Source organism: Aphelocoma coerulescens, chromosome 1A (genome assembly GCF_041296385.1).
Source record: "Aphelocoma coerulescens isolate FSJ_1873_10779 chromosome 1A, UR_Acoe_1.0, whole genome shotgun sequence".
Lineage (NCBI taxonomy): Eukaryota > Metazoa > Chordata > Aves > Passeriformes > Corvidae > Aphelocoma > Aphelocoma coerulescens.
In genome coordinates, this window is record NC_091014.1 from 4,718,554 (window position 1) to 4,739,003 (window position 20,450).

The window sequence follows — 20,450 nt, forward strand, 5'->3', positions numbered from 1 at the left end:
AATGCTCCTTTTGCTCTCTACACACACAACGAATTACTAGGATTCATTCCACAGGAATGCACGAGGATTTGGTACCGCCTGAATCAGACTTCAAAGCACAGGGACATCAATCCACCAGCAACACAGGTTTGCTGACATGTTCATGGGCTGGTAGGAGCCAGAACAGCCTCAATCACTCCAGAAAACTACTCTGGCTTGAGATACTTCAGCTGACGCTCTGCAGCAACCACCAGCATAGTTTTAAAGGCAATAATAACAAGCAAATTTCCTTCAGAGTAAACCCAAAAATCACTGAGAAGGAATACAGACCCTTGGGAGGTGTGAGATTGACTCCGTTTTTAAGGCACCACTGTATTGGCAAGATTCCCAAGGAATCTGCATGGCAAAGCATCGAGATGTTGCTGGGTTCAGGTCTCAAGTCATCAATGGTCACTTGTAAATAATGATTGTTAAAAACCTGAGGGGTGAAAAAGAAGAGAACAAAAATCAGGAGTTAGATTTGCTGCAACATTAGGTAACCTGGAAAGCTGAAACAGCCAAAGTGGGGATCAAACTACTGAAAATAACCTGCTCCCACCTAAACCTTTTCATCAAAGTGTTTCTACCAAAGAGATCAAACCCTGAGTTTTAGAGATGGGTGAAATGGAGCAATGGAAATCGCCAAGGGTCAGGGTCCCACAGCTGAGCAGGGACTGGAGATGATCCTGGAGACCCCAGAGTCTTCCTCTCTCTTGTCTTTTTGAGAATGTGGATTAAATATCCAGCTACCACCATCATTCAGCTGTTTTATTTCCAAAGGTTTCCCAGATGTGCAGGGAAAATACATATAGAGGGATAGGAGACAAAGACAAACAAGGGATCCACTTTTTTTGCATGCAAGGGGTACATGAACGTGCTCATCCCCATTGGTTTTAAGTGCACAGAGTCAGCTGGTGATGCTTGTGGAAAAGAAAGAATTAGTTGGGAACATCCATGGATTTTAAACCTATTGCTTAATGTGTTCTCCAGCCACTTAAGTACCACTTGTGTTTTTTTCTAAACATGGTGAAAATCAGGAAGGGTTTCCCAGTCAGGCTCTTTTCACCCCTCCTTTCTGAGCACTCACCTTGGTCACTGATGCAGGACAGATATGAAAGGGCTCCCTCATATTCACTGCCTCCAGCTTCATCCCCACAGTGAAGAAGTGGTTTCTCAAATCAGCATGGTCCTGTGGGAAGAGGAGCACATGGTGACACCAAGAAGGAGCCAATACATCTGAAAACCTATTTGGAAGGCATCCACGTGTGTTTTGTCACTTAGCTGGTCCTATGTTCTTTTCATGCCAACCCAATCACAGAAAGCAAGGGGACAACCTCTCTCCTAGAGGACACATCTACAGCACCAAGCCCATCCTATCTAAAGCACAGGGTATGTCCATCTCAGCAGTGGCATCCAACCAGAACTTGGGTCCACAAGGAGATTGTGCTCACCAAAATGAGGACCTGGCTGAGAAATGGCTGCTTGACAATCTCCCATGGGCAAAGCCTCTCTACCTCTGACACCCTCTGGGAGCAGCTTAGAGTCCAGAGGTGCCAAGACTCAAACTGAAGCCCCCCAGGGTAATGCACAACATGGATGCCAACAGCTCAGCATGGCCCTTATTTACCCTGATGGATGTCCAGCACCTGCAGGGCACCAAAATAAGCACCTGGGCTGGTCTCCAAGATGGAAGATAGAAAGGTTTTATTTTTTCCAAATACCTGGAAATGGACTAAGGCTCAGACCCAAAATGTGGGCAATAAGAACACGTGCTGATTGGAAAACAGGCAGCTGTGTGCAAGTAGATGCCCAACACAACACTTCTACCTGGGACCAAAAACCCAGCTGCACCCACAGGCTACATGCAGAGGGTTCCCCACAGCACCTCTGGGGATGGCAGCTGTCCTGAAATTCAGAATCAACCCAGATTCAACTCCCTGCTTTGCCACCAGTTTAGTGTTTAACACCTAATTATTCCATCCCTTGTGGCCCCTATCTAACAGTCATACAAGCTGCCACCCTAATTCCAGGGTAATGACTGCATTTTGTGTTCATTCAATAAAAATGTCCCACAGTATTTCTAAACCACTGGTGCATTAGCCAATACAAGCATAAAGAGAGATGATGTTATATTTAGCACACACTCACAGACTCCTCCAAAATACATGCAGAAAGCTTGCTATCTAATAAGTGGTTAGCAACAACAATCCCATCTACATTCAGTGCTACACGTGGTATTCTTGTTCTAAAATGATTTTCTATTGATCCGGAGTTGTGTCATTGTGCTTTCTTTTCCCAAGAACTGTCTGCACTTGCAAGGGCTTAACAACTTCTATTCTGGGATCTTACATTCCAACTGCTGCTAGAGATAAGGATTTTTACAAGCTCCAGCCACAGCTAAATGAATGGTTGTTTTCATCTCACCAACCTGCAGTGTTACGGAACCCTTTTCAGTGAGAACCAAAAAGCAGTAAAAACAAAACAAAACAAAACAAAACAAAAAAAAAAAACAACAAAAAACTGTAATGGATTTAGTCTCATAGCAGAAGAAAATACTGATGAGGAAACTGAGGAACATTTAACAATAATGGCCCAGAGCCCAAGGAACTAATGGCTGAGGAAGGAGCAGACAGCCAGGAGTTTGAACATCCTTTTCACAAGGGCATGCAATGATAGGGTGAGGAGGAATGGTTTTAACCTGAAAAAAGGCAGATTTAGATCAGGTATTAGGAAGAAATTCTTCACTGTGAGGGTAGTGAGTCACTGGAACAGGCTGCCCAGAGAAATTGTGGACGTCCATCCCTGGAAGCGTTCAAGGCCAGCAACCTGGGATAGTGGGAGGTGCCTCTGCCCATGGCAGGGGAGTGGAACAAGATGAGCTTTAAGGTCCTATCAAAAACCGCCACCTTTAATACTGAAAAGGCTTCAGAGGGAAAGGATGATGGCTGCAAAAATCCAACCTCACCAGCACTGAATTTCAAACTCCTAAAGGCAAAAAAAGCATCTGGACTGCAGGGCTGCCTCCTCCTCCTTCCTGAGCACCCACACCCTGAGTCTCTTAATACATGGGGTGAGGTTGTAAAGAAAAGGCAACTTTGCAAAATGTGCATCTGGAATCAGCATCTCCCCAAAAACGTTCCGCGATTCAACTCACGCTCGGATCCAGCCTCAATATGTAATAAGCCAAGATCCACCAAAGTACTTAATCATGTTTATCTTTAAACATGCAAGTAGTTTAATCAACTTTTAAAGTGATTTGTTGATTAGGACCAAAATATATTGACACCAAACCATACTGCTTCTCCTTTTTATCTGAATAATTTTCTTTGGTGTTTCTCCTTCTATTTGCTTTGGCTTTTTTTCAAAGGGGAAAAATAATCAGATAGGGGGACAAATGCACTAATACTACTTAAAGCTATTTTACTTCAAAAGCACTCTGTACCTTGGGATCAAATCTCCCTTGTCATTCGGCATAGCAAGTAAATATTTTCCCCATTAAATCAGTCGCAAGAGTGAACTCACGGGGGAGTTCACAGGATCTCAAGTACATCTCCCTTTTGAGGGTCAAAATCCTCTTTGAAGCAGGAACATGCATTTCTTTGGAGAAATGCTGTGGAAGTAAAAACCCTGTCTGTGTTAAATGTCATTTTTGAGACAGAAAAGCTTTCATGGAGAAAAAGCCTTTGTATCGTACCTCTCTGGAAAATGGTCAGGGTCTGGATATTTGATCTGTCTCGTATACTGACTAAAGAGAATCATCAAAATTTACCAAAGCAGCTCTATATTTTTGCAGCCACAAAAGGAAAGAAAAAAGATTCCTGATGCCGTTCTCCGGTTCCAGTGCTGGAGCTGCCTCAGCCAGCAGGGAATTACTTAGGATTTGGCATATGCTCCTCTTCAAAACTCCAATTAATTTACATAATTTCTAAGAATAGGTTCCAGAGAAGTGATGGCAAAGCTTTTAATTAGTATTAGACTCAAAGTGATACACTGGATAATGAACTGCTCTCTCTTCCCTTTATTCACGTTGACAGGAACGACGCCTGTTTAATAAAAGCAGCTACAGGGAAAGGACTGGAGGGGTGAGACTTTCTCCTGGTCCCTGCTGGGCTCTGCAGCTGAACAAAAGAAATGCCTGAAATGATTATGGGTGGCAGAATTCAACCCTTTGCTGCTATTTCACAGCATTCAATGCCACCAGTGAGGATTTCACCAGCCATTATTTTCCAGCAACTTCTCCAAATGACTTTCAATTTTCTTTGAAATGGAGCTCAACAGGCAGAATAGTTTTGACTAGCTGGAGCATTTTATAGCCCCATGCATCGTGAGCCTTTACTCCTACTGGCAGCCAGTGCTTCCCAGGAGCAGCTTTTCACTGACCACACAGAAGTTTGGGTTGGATATTAGTAAAAGTTTCTACACTGAACATCAGGCACTGGGAGAGGGTGCCCAGGGAAGTGTTGGAGTCACCATCTCTGGAGGGATTTAAAAATTGAGTAGATGTGGCACTTGGGGACATGGTGGGCTTGGCAGTGCTGGGTTAATAGTTGGACTCAATCTTGGAGTTTTCCAAACTGAGTGAGTCAATGATTCTGTGATTATATAATTCATACCAGCAGACTGCCTGTCCTGGGGTTCACAAGCCCTGAGGGGGCAATGGAAACACCCTCTGGCTGCTGAGGAGCAGCCAAATAAACTGGGTTGACAATCAGCAAGGATGCAGGAGAGTCCCTTAGAGCAGTGTGAAAAATGATGCCACAAAACATTCAACAAATTAACGTGGCATGGGCAGCACAGCTGCTCACTCCAAGGGTCACAATCTCTAACATTACAGCTCACGGGTAATGAGTGGAGCACTACAAAACCCCTCAATGAATGTCTGTCACTCACAGTCCAAACCCACTGGCAAAAGCCAGAGCTGTCACAGCTCTCACTATAATCCCCAAAAAGCAATTAAACTCAGTCCCACGCTCACAGCTTTAGAGCAGGGTGCATTTGCAAATGCACAGCCTGTGACCCTCTGGGCCACCTGAAAGACAGCCCTGCTTTGATACACATCTGCACCATCATTTCCATCTTCACGTGGCTTGTGCTTCTGTAATTATTCTGCAAAAAATACTGATGGGCTTTGCAACAGCTCAGTGCACCCAGCATCTCACACAGGGCTGGGAACTGCTACGTCTGGAGGTCAAGTAACAAGTGAGGAACAGTGCTGGGAGGAGAAACAGGCTCCAAATTCCCAACCCTCTTCTTTAGGGTCTGAGATAGCCACATAGCTTTCTGTTTCTCAGCTGAGAAACTACCACCAGTAGTGCAGGTTTCAGAAATGCCAGGTGACATGGCAGCCTAAATGTCACTCCAAAAGAGATCCACAAACAGACTTAGAAAAGCGTTCCAACTCTTAAAAGATGTGAGTAAGCTTTAGGGAAGTGAAGTACCTGTATGGGTGACATGCTGAAGTCCTGATAATTAAGTCACTAAGTATTAGCTTTAGGTGATGAACTCAGAGACTTCAAAATCATCACAGCCATTTGCCTGACCTGGCACCTAAATACCAGGTCAACAAATGTAATTTCTGCTCAACAAACATCATTTAGGTATAAATGAAGTCAATTTTGTCCATGTCACAAGAGTGGAGCTCAGGCAATTTTACAGAGCAGGGTGACCTGGCTAACCTGCTTTTGTCTGTGACACTCAGGGAAGCTGCACTCAGGGCTGGTTCCTCTGTGTCCCCAAATTCCAGGAAAGGCATCACCTTTGGATTGTAAAATGCCCACTTTTAGCCCATTCTGCTGAAGACCACTGGAATAATTTTCTAATAATTTTCAAATTAGAGGCTAACTTTCAAATATTCTTAATAGTCAGGGTTCTTTTGGTCCAGGACCATCAGATGCACACAAATTACAAAACTGCAGCTTCATGCAAAATTCAGAACTAAGTCTGAATGCTGAAAAGTTGCAAGGCTGAGAGGCTGATTAGAAACACTGATCACTTAATAAACGATTGACCTGAGCCTCCTTTAACTGTAAAAGCAGGAAATGCTCTTCTCTTCAGTCCCATCTCTCCTGGTTTACTTTAATAAAAGGACACAGAAGAAGCAGGCCCCACCTGGTATGAATGGGAACATCTTAGTTGATTTGGTTTTTGTTTTTGAAGAAATCACTTCCCCTCTGTGTTTTCTCTGATTTCTCCAAGAAACTGGCTGTTTCTAATTGCCTAATTTTAATCACAAAGCTCATGTGTGGTAACCAGGCACAAACACAGTAATAGCAGTGGTTAAACTGCCTCCACAGGAATCTGGCGTTTTTTTTTTTATTGAGAAAAAAGAAAGGAAATAAAGAAAAAAACGCTACCAAATGCAACCCTCTGCATTATTTGTAGATGAATCAGCCTTGTTTGTGATTCACCAACTTCCTTTGCTAAACGCAGGGCAATTTTCCCTGAAGGTGCACTCTCTGCAGGGAGACAGAAATACCCCGTAAGACACAACACGTGCAAACTGTCCCCTTGTTCTGACAAGAGCCAGCAGAGGAAGACCAAAATGTAGAGATGTGGGGTGGGATGATGAGGAAAGGGTGCTGGGAGGGAGGTTTTAGAGACACCACGACCCTGAAGCAACGAGAGCTAGCTACAGACTGCACCTTGAAAAACTGCAAATGCTTCTGCCGAGGACTGGATTTAGCCCTACGGATTTTAAGCTCCTCTTGTTGAATAAAAAATAGTTGCCATAGAAACAGCAACATTGCAGAGTAGCCGGTCGAAATCCAAGCACACCTTCTCCGTATGGCTCAGCCCGCCACAGATGGCATTAGGGCAAAGATCCCCTCCCACACAGCACCTGTTTGGCTGTGCCTGGGCGCTGGAAGCACGGGCAGAGGTAAAAGAGATGGATATGCATCCACTTGGGGTTTTTTTGGCGTGTTTGGTTTGGGTTTTTTAGCATCTCAGAGCCACAGTGTTTCACAAGCATTCGCTTTGAGAACGCGTTGTGAGACGCGGTTGTGTTACACACACAGGTCCCATTTCATGGGGGTGAAGTCACACAGAAAGGGTGACACAGGTGGGAACAGCCACTCGAGTGCTCAGAGTGAAACCAGCAGCGTCTCTTCTCACACTCCCTCGACACACAGCACCTCAATCCTGAGGAGGGACGGAGGCTGCTCTTGGTAACATCATGGCAGCAATCGTTACTGAGAAATCAATAGGAATTTGTTGGAGCAGAGAGCATCAGGAGCCAGTTCAATGCACATAGTGAGCTGCAACCACCCTGAAAAACAGCTATGGACCAGAGCTGCTTTTGCTTTCTTTGAAGACATTTAATGCATCTTTAGATCATACAGCAGTAGACTCATGGAATGGTTTGGGTTGGAAAGGATCTTAAAGCTCATCTCATTCCAACCCCCTGCCATGGGCAGGGACACATTTCACTACACCAGGTTGCTCCAAGCCCTATCCAACCTGGACCTGAACACTTCCACAGATGGGGCAGCCACAACTTCTGGGCAACCAGTTCCAGTGCCTCACCACCCCCACAGGAAAGAATTTCTTGCTACTACCTGATCTAAACCTTCCCTCTTTCAGTTTTAAGCCATTGCCCCTTGCCCTATCACTACATTCCCCTGAAAAATGCCCTAAGTGGGTGACTTTTAGCAATCACCCAACCCTGTACATGGGAGCAGATGCTGTTGTAGGTGCACATCAGCCCCTCCCAGTGGAAAACACTGCCCAGGGATGCAGAAGGCAAGAGCTCAGGATGCCACAACCTCCCTCAAACCAAGCCTGGATGCAGTAAGTAAACTAAACCAGGCTCTTTTGCTGACCTCTCCCCATCCTGAGAGACCCCAGCATGCAATGGAGAAAATTACACACGCCAGGGGGACAAGGAGGGCTGAGGGACCTGGTTCTCACTCAGCCCATCTGCTTGGCTTCAACTGCCTTTGGCATTTCTCTCCCAACCCTGACTTTCATATGGTGCTGCCAAACAGACCCTGGGGGCACCTCAGACAGGGCTTGGCTTTGCTCACCTCCTTGGATTGCTCTCCCAACCTAAATCCTTGCCCAGCCCATAGTCAGGACGGAGCTGGAGAGGGTTAGACTGTTCACTGCTCACAGAGGTATCACCAGGCTCCAACTCACCCTTTGGCATCAGAGACATCCTTACTCCCTTTGTGGTACCCCTTGGGACTTATAAAGATAAAATGCTTTTAACAGAGCTGAGGCAAGAGTGGGTCAAAAGGCAGCGGAACAATAGAGGGATTGGGAAGCCATGGCTGTCTTCCATGGCAAACAGCAGCAGTGGAAAAGGGCTGGAGAGCCCATGGGTGGGGAAGAACAGATGGAGTATAAATATTCTGGCAGCCTGCAGGCAAAACGGCAACTCGCAGGTTATTAAAGCGCAGCGTGCGGAGCCAGGGCCGGCCAAGCCATCAGGGCATGGAGGAGCTCGGGATTGGGATTTGGCTTCCAGGGAAACCAAAGGCACGCTCATTTTAAGCTGCTGCATCAGCACGTGCCCATCAGCTGAGGGGGGGATGAAGACAGTAAAACCCTGCTGGACTTCAAGGTTACTCATGCAGCCAGGTCAGGATTGTCTATGAGCTGAAAGTATCCCATGGGTTTCTCTAACTTAAACTCTTCCAGAATACAGAACACTGGAAAAGAACACTCAAAAACACCCAAAGTGTTTACCAAATTCTGAGAGACGTTGCCTTCCTTTAGTAAAAAAAAAATCAAGGTCTTGGAGAAAGTGTCAATCTTACTGTCATTACTAAAATGCACAATTCATCCAATGAAAAAAACGTATTTTTTGGTCGGAAGGAGTCCTGTTTAATATTTGTCTTCAGGCTTGTGAGTGCAGAACTGGAAGCATCACTCTATCCTGAATTTCAGGGGCAACTTTTGCCTGGATGGTGGGTGGTCCCTCCATCAGTCTCCTTAGGAGAGATTTGTCCCAGCCAATTCCTTCCATGTCATTAGTCTTACTCTATTAACTGGTAACAGGAGACATCCAGAAGCTCCAGTCAGAAATAGGGGAACATTAGGCTGGGCATAATGCAGAGGGGTTTTTTTTGCCAGAAAGATTTTGAGCTGGAAAAAACAAACAACTTTGGGGAAGGAGAGCAGGGTGGAAAACAAGAGGAATGGGACCAAAGGCTATGAATCAGGAACTTCAACCTGTGTTAGGTAACACCTCTCTCTCCTAAGTGGCCTTCAAGCAATTTATCAGAGTTTGGTTTAGGGATGTGGCTGGCAACAGCTCCATCCAGGGCAGCCATCAGGATTCACTTCATAGGGATTGGGAATAGGATGTCAGTATGAAAAATCCATTGAAAGGTGATGAGCACCCCAAATCCTGGGTAGGATTTAGTTCCCCAAACAGAGGTGTCTGAGGTGAGGATCCACATCAGCATGGGACCCACAGATCTGGCACAGGAGACTGGAGGAAGCAGAATGGGAAGTCAGAGAGGATCTGCAGGATCTCCTGCCTGCCTCTCTCCAGGAAACTAAATCCATTCACCTTACACAAGCTGCTGGGCTGAAACTCTAAAATATGCACTGATTTGTAGTAATAGGGCTGTGTTTGGAGCAGGGCTCCCTCTTAGAGAGCACCAGCAATGCCAGCACTGAAGCAAACCACTGAAATTGTTCCACACAACTTGGTATCAGACCCCAATAACCCTCTGACCATCTTTATGCACAACAAGCCTTGTCCATTTTATCAGGTGTCCCCTGAAGCCCAAGCCATCATTTATGACCAGTACCAAACCAAGTGTAGGGGCATCCCAACAGTAACCTGACATCAGAGCAGACACAGCAAAGGACTCATGTCCTTGGGTTGTGGCCTTTTGGAAGGATTTGTGCTCCTAAGACATTCGAACATCCTTGAAAATCCTGTCTGTATTTATTTTTCTTCAAGGATCAACGTGTTTTCTGAAAAGCAGGGAACAACAAAATAGCAGGTGTGCTGCAAAAAGCTTTTGTGAGGAGAAAAATTTATTCCAGGATGTGCAGTTTGCAAAACACTATGTTTAGAAGCTGCATAATAGCAGCATTTTCTGCCAGTTAAACATCACGTTCCTTTCTCAAAGGATCCTAAAGCATTTTACAAACACTTCCAACATATGGCCAAGTGTAAAACAGCACCAGGAAAAAAAAATAAAAAAGAAAATCCTGTTTGCAGCCTTCTCCCTGATTTCTGCAACCGGCTTCTGTGGTCCGGTGTCCTCTCCCCGGACGCCAAGAGGGGATCAGGGCTGAGCTTTTGCAAGGAGCTTCTGGACCTGCTGCTGAACACCAACCACGTGCCAAGTCCAGCTCTGCCACACTCCTGAGCATTGATAATTCAGGCTCAAGCCCATGGTTTGTGAGTTCTCAGGCAGAACCCAACCCTGTGACACCAAAACCACGGAGTGTCACTGCCGACAGCAGCAAGGGGCTGACAGACCCCTAAGAGCAGCTACTTCTCACACTACAAACGTGGCTCTGCTCTGCCAGTGCCACCTCCTGGGGCCAGTTTGATGGCACCATAGTGACACTTCCCACAGTGATGCGCAGCTTTAAGGACAACATGGATTCAAGCCATAATCCAGACCAACATGAATGTGCTTGCCCTGGGGATGGCTCACGAAGAGCAAGCAGACACCTACACCCTCCTCGGCCATGGAATTCTGTAGGGAAACGTGGAAAAAACAGAATGTAACTGCTCAGTGTGCAGTTTACCACATCTGCCAAAGCAGACATTTTCAGCTTTCCAGAAGATCTCTAAGAGTTGCCAGCTGTCAAACCTTGTGGTTTTTATCTCATCTAACACATGACAGCTACAGTAGCAAAGGAGCCCCAGGCACCGTGTAGAGACATTACTTCTGTGCTGGGTTTGTAAAATAAAATAAAATAAAAAAATTTAAAAAGAATACATCTTTGGATACGACACTCTTTGCTGGGATCTTGGATTCTCCTTGAAGGTCCCACACATAATCATTTGCTTTCTTTGCAAGACCAGTCGAGTTTACTCTCAGATAGTCTCCTAAAGCCTTAACTCATGTTTAAGTCATTACTAGAGGAAGACTTGCTCACAGGCACAGATAAAATCTTGTCTTTTTCTCCTTAATTAAGATGCACAAGATGGGGTTGATTCACCCTAAATGGGCAGAATAAAGTGATGCCCACACACAAAAAATGTATTCAGTCTCCTGCCTTCCCAGCACCAGAAGAGGGGTTCAGACAACACCAAACTCTGAATTCTGCTCATCCTGTGCTCAGCTTCCACTTTACAGCAAACAAAGAAGTCCTACTGACCTAATCAATGACCTAAACATTGACATTTTGCTACATTTGTCCCCAAAGTAACTTTTCTCCTGGGCCATTCAAGCATTCCAAGGTTTTGCATTGTCTTCTAAGAGGAACATCTTTGCAAGCTACAGCCACACAGACAGCAACTGGGATTTGCTGAATTCAAATTTATGACCTGCATGCAATAATTAAAATAAGTGGGTATAAGTCTGGCACGCTGGGAAGAGGCAGCAACACAGCTGTTAGTTATACTTTTTTTTCAAAAAGGATGTTTCATGAGCCTCATCTGAAACATTCCTCACTCTTTCACATACACAGGAATAAAATTTACACGAGACATTCCCTTTTGTGATTGAATCCCTGCCCCACACAACGCATTTTTGATCTTCAAGCTGCCAATGCAAACTTTTAGTAGAGGTGGCAGATGGAAGCCGTGGATGAAACAAATGGCAGAGACCCAGGACGCTCTGCATGCCACTTCCACCCCAACACGGGGCTCCTCAAGCCCACATCTGTGCCCAAGGCCAACACACAAATCTTCCCACGTCTCCCAGCACAGCAGAGCTCCCACACTGCCAGCACGAGCCACTGCCCAGGCCATTAGCAAAGTGTCCCCAAATTAATGCTGCTAATTTGAGTGCAGCCCAGCTGGGTGAGGAGCCTGGATTCCTCATGGGAAGCTGCTGGCACATCCCTACAGGGAGGGTGAAGGTGGCACCAGGGTTTTGTGGCAGCCAGAATGGGGCACGATGAGGGCCTTGTTCCAGTTACAGAACCATAAAGTCATTTCAGTTGGAAAAGCCCTCTAAGATCAAAGTCCAGCCATTAACCCAGCACTGCCAAGGCCACCACTGAGTGCCACATCCACACAGGGACTGCACCAATTCCATGGATACTTTGGAGTATCCCAGGAAGGAACACAGAGGTCCCCCAGGCTGGTGGTGGGGACGGCAATCTGCTCCACCAGGTCCCCGAGCAGGAGGTGACACTGGAGACATGGGGGCATTGCTGTGCTCCCACACACCTCCCTGAGCATCCTCTCACTGCCCATCCCACCCCAGCCAAGATGGAATTGTTGGAAACCAGGCAGGCACAGCCATAAATCAGGATTATCTGCAGCCACCATGGTTAACAGCAGTGCAGATTTACATGGGAAATTAAAGCCGGTGCCTCGGTGCTGGAGCACATCTCTAACTATTACAAACCAGAGTGAGAATTAAAAAAAAAAATTTAAAAAAGGAAGATGTGGAAACAACATTATCTCTCAATCTTCCATTACAAGTCCCTGAAGGAGGTTTCTCTACCTTGTGGCTTTTGATCAGCTAAAACTTTTGGTAGAAGGCTCACAGAAATCTGTCCAGTTAGTGTCAACTTTTATATCCATAGCCTTACTACTTCATGGTTGCATATGATGTCTTTGCACAGGTCTAACAGAGCAAGACACACGAAAAATAACTGGAGAAACCCTGGCTGATCACCCCCAGCCCCAGAAAATACTGACCAAGAAATAAGGTAAGTCCACACACAAAAATGTGTTTTATACAACCATCCCACTTGTGACCTTCCAGGGTTATGTATTACAGCAAAGGCCTTTCCTGAAAAAAGTTTAACACAAGCTGCTAAACATGGCATGATATTTATTCATGACAGGTTTCATAAGTAAAGGAAAAGTATCTTTTACCTTAAACACTTCCATTGGAAGAGGAAAATTTGCTGCATCATTAAGGGATTTTTCCAGAGCGCATTTCCACTCAGTTATAGTCTTCAGAGAATAGATATCTAAAGGGATGACAATAATAAAACAAAAACAAAAACAAAAAAACCCAAAAGGTGACTGTGTGGAAATCAAACATTTTTGGAAGACTAAACTTCTTAAGTCATATGACTGGACAGAACAAGTGAAATGAACAGTGTGTGCATTCCAGGCTATGCAACATGGATACATTCAACACAAAAGCAACTAGCAGGGGCACACTGGAGGAAGATTGTGTTTTCTATCCTGAAGTAAAACCCAGAAAAATTCACATTCTTGACCTACTGCTGAGAGAACAAGAATTGTATTACCTCATTTCTTGAAAATAGCAAAAAAACTCTTTGATTTTCATTTCTCAAAATACCTGATGTTTCCTAGTTTGAGGAGCCTCAGGTCTTTAGCCAATATTAGTTATATTTGAACAGAAATTATTATTATTAAGGCACCTGTTCATTGGAAAGTGGTTGGGTTTTTTTTAATTGCAGGGTTGGGGTGGGTGTGGGAAGAAACATTTCAGCTCAGTCTCTACCCAGACACATTTGTTGGTATCACACTCAAACCAGAGCATCACACCAGAGCAAAACTTACACTTATGAATTCTCATCATTATACTTTTAGGCAACATCATTGTGCAGCTTCACATTGCTTCCAGTGAGTTTCTTTACACAGGTTTAATATTACAAAATCATTATATTAACAAGCCCTTTGTGGTGCAGTGCAGTGCAGTGAAACGCCTATGAATCATCAAAGGGAACAATGTAGGAAACAATACTGTGATGAGGAACATTATATTGGATTTACTCCTGCCCTAGAAAACATATTGTTATCTTGCACGTAACAAGTTATTGCAGAACATTCATATCAAGGCCTCAAAGAGAGAAGATAGGTAGATAGATTGCAACAATTATTAAAATGGAAATGAACATTTGCTCAATAATAAATCTGAACTTAATATGGAGTGAAGAGTGTGGAGCTTTTCTTTGGCCAGTGTGACTTCCCACACTTACATCAAGGTTCAATTTGGCCCAATTTGCATTTAAATCCTGTACATCTAATAACCATATATATTTACTGGCTAGCAGAAGATTTACTGCTGTATCTTACAATTCTGAAGGAGGGAATAAAAAATATGCGTAAAAAAAAGAAAGGAATTGGCAAGCACTGTTTCCACCTAGCACTGATGGTACAAGAGAATTTTATGTTCTGAACTCAACAGATTTAAGACCTTATCAAAACAGGATTTGCAGAATCACTGACTGAAGTGGATGTATTTATACTTCCACTATATCAAATCCCACTACTTCAGAACAGACATCAAGGATATGCATATGAATTTAAACACACTTGAAGGGGGATGTTAACCTTTCAGGGCAGTATTTTTAATTCCTCAGCTGTCTGGTTATTAATGGGAATATAGATTTCAAGTCTTTGTTTACAGCGTGTGCAGGGGGCACAAGTGTTAAGAAGTGCACTCTTTAAATAATTGTTCATTATTTTATAGTTTTGTTGCCCCACTTCTCCCTTGCTTGCAGGAACTCTGATCAGCAAGAAGTGCAGGGAGGGGGACGACTCACTTGTTTCTTTCTTTTTTTGGTTTAACTTACAGGGAAATACTTCATACAATATGATTTTGCCCCACGCTGCAGCCAGCCTGTTGTTTCAAGTCTGAGTTTAGAAAAACTGTGCCTGATGCATCCCTGCTGGAAACAGACCCTCATTTTCTGCTGTGATGGCAGTGAAGCACAGGAAAGTTCAAAGTGGCATTTTGGGCACCTCTGTCCAAGTTTTGAGCAACTTTGGCCAAAATCAGTGAAAACAAGCAGCAACTTCTCCGGGCAGTGTCAACAGACTTCAAGATACAAAGGCAACTCCAGTGGTTTCAAGGACCAGCAAGGAATATCATATGCACATTTAATTAGTGGAGTCTCGCTTATGCTGGCAAGCGTATGGACACTAAATTGCATGGTTAAAAGAGCATAAAGCATTTTATTTAAGTGCCAGGGCAGCAGGTAATTGAACAAAGTGTACTGTGTCAAATTGTATTAGGGTTCACAAGTAGTGAGCAATTAAAATGACTAGCAATTTGTCTTTAAATAGAAAGTAACATAAACCGAGATGATCTCGTCCTGCATAAACAGCTGAGCTCAGGCCATCAGTGGCTCTGTGTCAAGCAGCCTGTGCCAAATTGCACTACCAAGGAGGTTTATTCCAGATTCAGATATACATCTGAAGGGAAAAATAAGCTATAACCCCTTTGTTTCAGTTAAATGGGCTTGTGAGATATACAGAGTCCATGCAGGAAGACAGCTGGGATGCTGTTTCATAGAATCACTGAATGGTATGGCTGGAAGGGACCTCAGAGATCATCTAGTTCCAAGCCCCAAAGGACCCTCTTGCACATTAAGGGGGTGTTAGGATGTGGGTGGCTTCAGGGAAGAGACCTCTCCATCCAAAATATTGTTTGGGTCCATGGGATTTCCTTTATCTGAGCTGCTCTGCATCTTGAAAGACTGACCTGGAAGTGAAGCCTGTCAAGTGCCAGAGGCGGATCAACAGGGAAAGTCACACCCCAGACACAAAGGGAAATAAAGCTCAAGGTGGATATGTAGCATCCAAGTTGAGGGTAGGCAAGGCACTGTCACAAGCTGCAGAAGTGATGTATAAAAACACCCTTGTTTGATAGCAAGGGGACACACAGCCTGATTTGGAAGCAGCTGCATGTCCTCAGCATCTCCTCAGAGCTGATTCATAACAGCTTTGATACACACTCTAAGGCTGTTCCCTTTATCAATCAAGGAGTCGCCTTAACTGGCTTCAGATGTTCAAAATTTAGGACAACCAGGTATGTGCTCATTGGTTGCAACCCCCGTGAGTGACAAAAATAAGCTTATAAAGATGTCATTTTATCTTACCTACGTTAGGTGTGTCTTAGCACCCCCTTTTCCCTACCCATTATAAAGAGAAAGCAATTGCTCCCGCTGAACTGTCTTTTGATGCCTGCACTACAGCAGGTGAATCTAATCCCTGATGTGTAAAAAACAAGGTACTGCCTGCAGGCTCCCTCTCCTTCCTAAGAAGGTCCACACTAGGTCCTTCACACAACAGAGGTCTTCCTAGTCCAAATGCTCTTCCCTAAAGAAGCCACTAGGAAAGGGTAAGCAGGCCAGGATGTATCCCTGGCACAGTCTCCAGGCCTCAGGTCTTTGAGAGTCTGCATTCTTTGAGAGTCTGGGGTTTAGTAGCTTCATCCCTGAGTTTCTTCTTCCTCTGAGTTAAGGTCTCATACACTTTTTAAATTCATTGTGCCTCATGAACACGTCGGGTGGTTGAACAAGAAGATCTTAAAGGTTCTTTTCCAGTCTTAACAATTCTGTGCCTCCATGTTAGGTGGACATCAAATGATCAGGAGTGGAACAACTAGCATTCCTGCCTCCAGAAACTCCTCAGATTTCCACTCCTGACTGGCTACTCCCTGCAGTACAGAGCCTGACAACTGGGTCAGAAGGGAGGGCCAATGAAAGACCCTCGAAGCAGTGATCAGGAGAAGACTTGGGCAAAAACAGAAGTGCACTCTTCTTTGAAGGGTCTTTTCTCAGAAAACTCCTATGAAGCTCAATTTTAGGAGGTGTAAAGTAGTGAATACCTATTTAAGTCAATGAAAAGTCAGGAAGAAGATCTGGGCATTGAATTCATTAGTAACAATGTTGACTAAAAAGTGGATGACCAGAGAAATGCAAAGGAAAGGAAACAGGTATCAGATGAGAACAGATGAGAACAAGAGACAGAAATTTTAGAAGTTAAATCAAGGAGAGGGGAGAAGAAAAGTAAACAACTTCAGCAAATAAGAGTCTAGTAACAGACAAGACAACTGAATAAAAATGAAAATAAAAAGAAAGGCATGATGGGTGGGGAATTGACAGAAAAGGATGTACAACTGGCTAAAAGGAGGAAAGAGTAGAAAGCAAATGGAATAAACAAAGAGGAAGCACAGATCTTCTTTGGGCCACTTCTATATTCACCAAACCTATACAGGCCAAGAGGGTTCAGAGATGGTCAATAAAAGAGTTGTTTCTCTGTAACACAAAGAGTCTATAAAATAAAAGAGTGGGTGATATTCATGCTCTCCAGCATTCACATCTTAATTAGAAGTGATGGGGAACATTGATTCCTACCTATCAGTGAAGAAAAAGACACATTCCCAAAAAGCACTTGAGACCCAAGTCCCCTACAAATTTGTGAACATGAGAATTGAATGTATTGGGATAAACTCTCCTCATTAGGTGTGAAGGACAGAAGCCACATCAGAAGCACCTTCCTAAAGGAGGGGAATTCAATACCCATGGAAAAACTTCACCTGCAGCACAGAGAAAATGAGGCACAGACCTGGACATGTTTTTAACCTACACAGGAAAAGGTGGGTCAATTTGTGATCCCAGGCTGGCTTAACTGCAGTCCCAATCCCTCTCCATTCCAGCTGGTTTGAAAATTAAACTCAACCCTAAAGAGCTTTTTTTTCCAAGCTGTAATCTCCTGATGTTCAATGTGGTCTGACAGACTTGTAAAGACATCAACTGAATTTATTTAGTAAACAATACAGTTCACTTTGAACCCAAATTAGATGGATCTCACCTCCCATTTGTGCCACAGCCAGAAACTACTGACAAAGCAATGTGAATGCTGGAGAAGGACAAACGGGCTGCACAAGTATCTCGAAACATCAGTGAGACAGTATTCTGGGGAGGTTCTTTACCTGCAGGTGGGTCCATTCTGTATTTATTCTCTTGACACCAACCGACTGGTCGAAGTCTGCAATCCAAGTAAAACAACCACTGGTCATAGGATTCAGTCTCCTCCAATCCCACATAGCGAAGGCGTAATCTTCCTCCAACATTTTCAACCACACTAACTATCCAGTACTGAAAGGGATTCTGGGAATCCTGCAGCTCTATTAAGGAATCAACTGTAATGAGGTCTACAGGGTTTTTTCCTCGCAGAGGCTGTTTGAATAGAAGCAAAACTCCTTATTTTAAACTTTATTTGAAGACTTCTCAAGGAAACAGATGACAGCAGAAGATTATTTTTGTTTTTCACACCATCATCCAAGCGATCAGCAAACAGTCTGTTCTTCTTCTATTTTACCCAATGTCTTCCAAGTGCAAATTCAGAAGTAAAACAGAAAACAACAGTTGTGCTAATTTCTCAACCGACATCATCAACAACAACAACAACAAAAAAGAATAATAAAAGGTGGAACAGCTCGAATAGCACATCCACTTGGGAATCTCCTGAACTACTCAAAGCCCGGTTATATTGGAGGATATCAAACCAAATTCTCATTGATTGCAGCTGATAAGAACCAATCACAGGACTGGACCCTAACATTTACCTGAAAGATGACCACTTTGTGCATGACCCAAAAATTTCACTCTGTGTACTGATCTCTTCCACCAAAGGCTTTATCTCATTTTCACTGGCGTGGAGAGCAAATTATCCCCCCCAGCCATGGATGCATGAGTCTGTGGGGGTTATTCCAAAGCTCAAAGACAACAGCAGGTTTGGATCCAAGCCCAAGGCACACAGGATTTGTTGGGTCAAGCCACCATGCCCAAGAAATCCCAGTGACTGAGGTTATTTACTTATATGTGGTTATTTTCTGGGATCCCACTCTGCAGCCACTCACACACGTGTGTAACTTTCCACCTGCAAAGCTGCCAAGCACTGCCATTAAAAAACCATGAGATGCTCTGCAGAACAACTACTTTGGGGCTCAGTGTTTTTGTTTTGTGACTGTGAGCATCTCTGTGCTCTCAAGCTTTAACATAATGGTTAGATTTCTTTTTTTTTTTAATTAAATACAAGTTTGAATTCTTAGGCAGTGTCTCGATTTCGGGGCTTTAAGTGCAGCACTAAAATGACCCCAAGACTTGGAAGCATTGGTCCCCAAAGGAAATGCTAAGCAAAGGCAAAACACATTAAAAACAAGGACTTCTTTTTTTCCTGTGTGTTTGTCTCACTTTTACTTAATTAAACCATATAAACATTTCACATTACTTTTAAAAATATTGATTCTGTAAATCAAGAGTCAGTCCAGGATGGTTCTTTCTAGCACTGGCTACAAAACAAAATAAGGAGAAAGCCTTATTTTTCAAGAAGTTATTTTTCCTACCAAATATCGAAAATATTCAAATTTTGAGATGCAACTGATTTTCATACATCTCTCTTAATCCAAAAATACAGACAAGAGAATGAGAATACGGTAAAAAAAATGCAATTAAAATTAACTAAAAGCTTATCACATGTACACTTTTAAACAGCTTTATGATTAATAGATATTTCTCAGAACAATATATTTGCCATTCATTATAAGCTACTTTTCTACAGTGCAAGCTGCAAGCATCTGTATAATCTCTTCAAATATTATTTCATGGCAAAATGCAGTGTCAGAATTTAATAATACAACAGAAATCCACTTTAATGTGGATTTTTTCCCCTCTCATACAACTGCTTCATTGCAACAAAATATTCTTTAATATGAAACTATGGTGTAATGATTTAACTTATTATAATAAATCCCTGGCTGTATCAAAGTGAATATTGCTTCTCTGATTTGTGTGCTAAATTTTAAGCCAATGGGCTGTCACTTACCCCACGAGAACTGAATGGCTAGGATTAATAATCAGCTTGCATGAAATATTAACATTTACCATAATGGAAGAACCCTTCACATGCGTAGCTGGCATGTTAAAAAAAGATTTAAAAAGTAGCACTACATATTGATTTAGCAGTCTAACAACAATCTGCAGCACTCAAGAACAGCAAATCTGTCAACAGGGGCCAACATACATTGCACGACACAGACAGCACTGAGCACATAAAACACCAGAAAAGGGTCAGAAACTGTTTCAAGCCAACACAATGTTTTCTCTCTCTGCTTTTCTGCCTAGGGCTGCCTCTCTTCCCTGCCTGCAGAAAGGAGAGGTTTGGCACACACCAGAGATGGGGGTTGGACACCATCAGATTTCTGCATATGCCACCTGGGAGTGGTCCAGGAATGGGGATGCAGCAGGCCTGAGGAGGTGGATTATCTGGGGTCTGCAAAGGCTGTTCATCCCTCAGATTGGGGAGGAAAAAAAACCCCTAATGGTACAATATTAATTCTCCCTGCCAGGCATGGGCATGTGGAAAAAGGATGTAGCTGTGGCTGTATCTGGTGGAAGTGACCACAGACAAAAAGATCAAAAACAGTGCCTGGATGCACATTGGCTTCCCATAGGCCAACATGAGCACTTTCACAAAGGTCAACTTCTGTATGCCCTCACTCTCAGCCTCAATGCAGAGGGACAAAGAATGAGGGGCTCCTGCAGGACCATCTGTGTCCTCTCCAAATGTC

General features: G+C 43.7%; 1 protein-coding gene across 7 annotated transcripts in view; it reads right to left on the minus strand.

Moving 5' to 3' along the window:
• The window catches only part of SFMBT2 (Scm like with four mbt domains 2), a 100,796-nt gene that overhangs the window by 35,663 nt on the left and 44,683 nt on the right, over positions 1–20,450 (minus strand). For 6 of the 7 annotated variants that reach the window (XR_011156139.1, XR_011156138.1, XM_069034490.1 and 3 more), the window contains 4 exons: positions 17,811–18,057; positions 12,989–13,086; positions 1,106–1,207; positions 310–457 (listed from right to left, as the gene is read on the minus strand). Coding sequence is in view for 5 of the 7 variants with exons in the window: in XM_069034490.1 (XP_068890591.1) it covers positions 310–457; positions 1,106–1,207; positions 12,989–13,086; positions 17,811–18,057 (595 nt within the window). In the remaining 2 variants the exon portion in view is untranslated. The remainder of the gene's footprint in view (positions 1–309; positions 458–1,105; positions 1,208–12,988; positions 13,087–17,810; positions 18,058–20,450) is intronic. The other variant, XM_069034539.1, reaches the window with a different exon arrangement.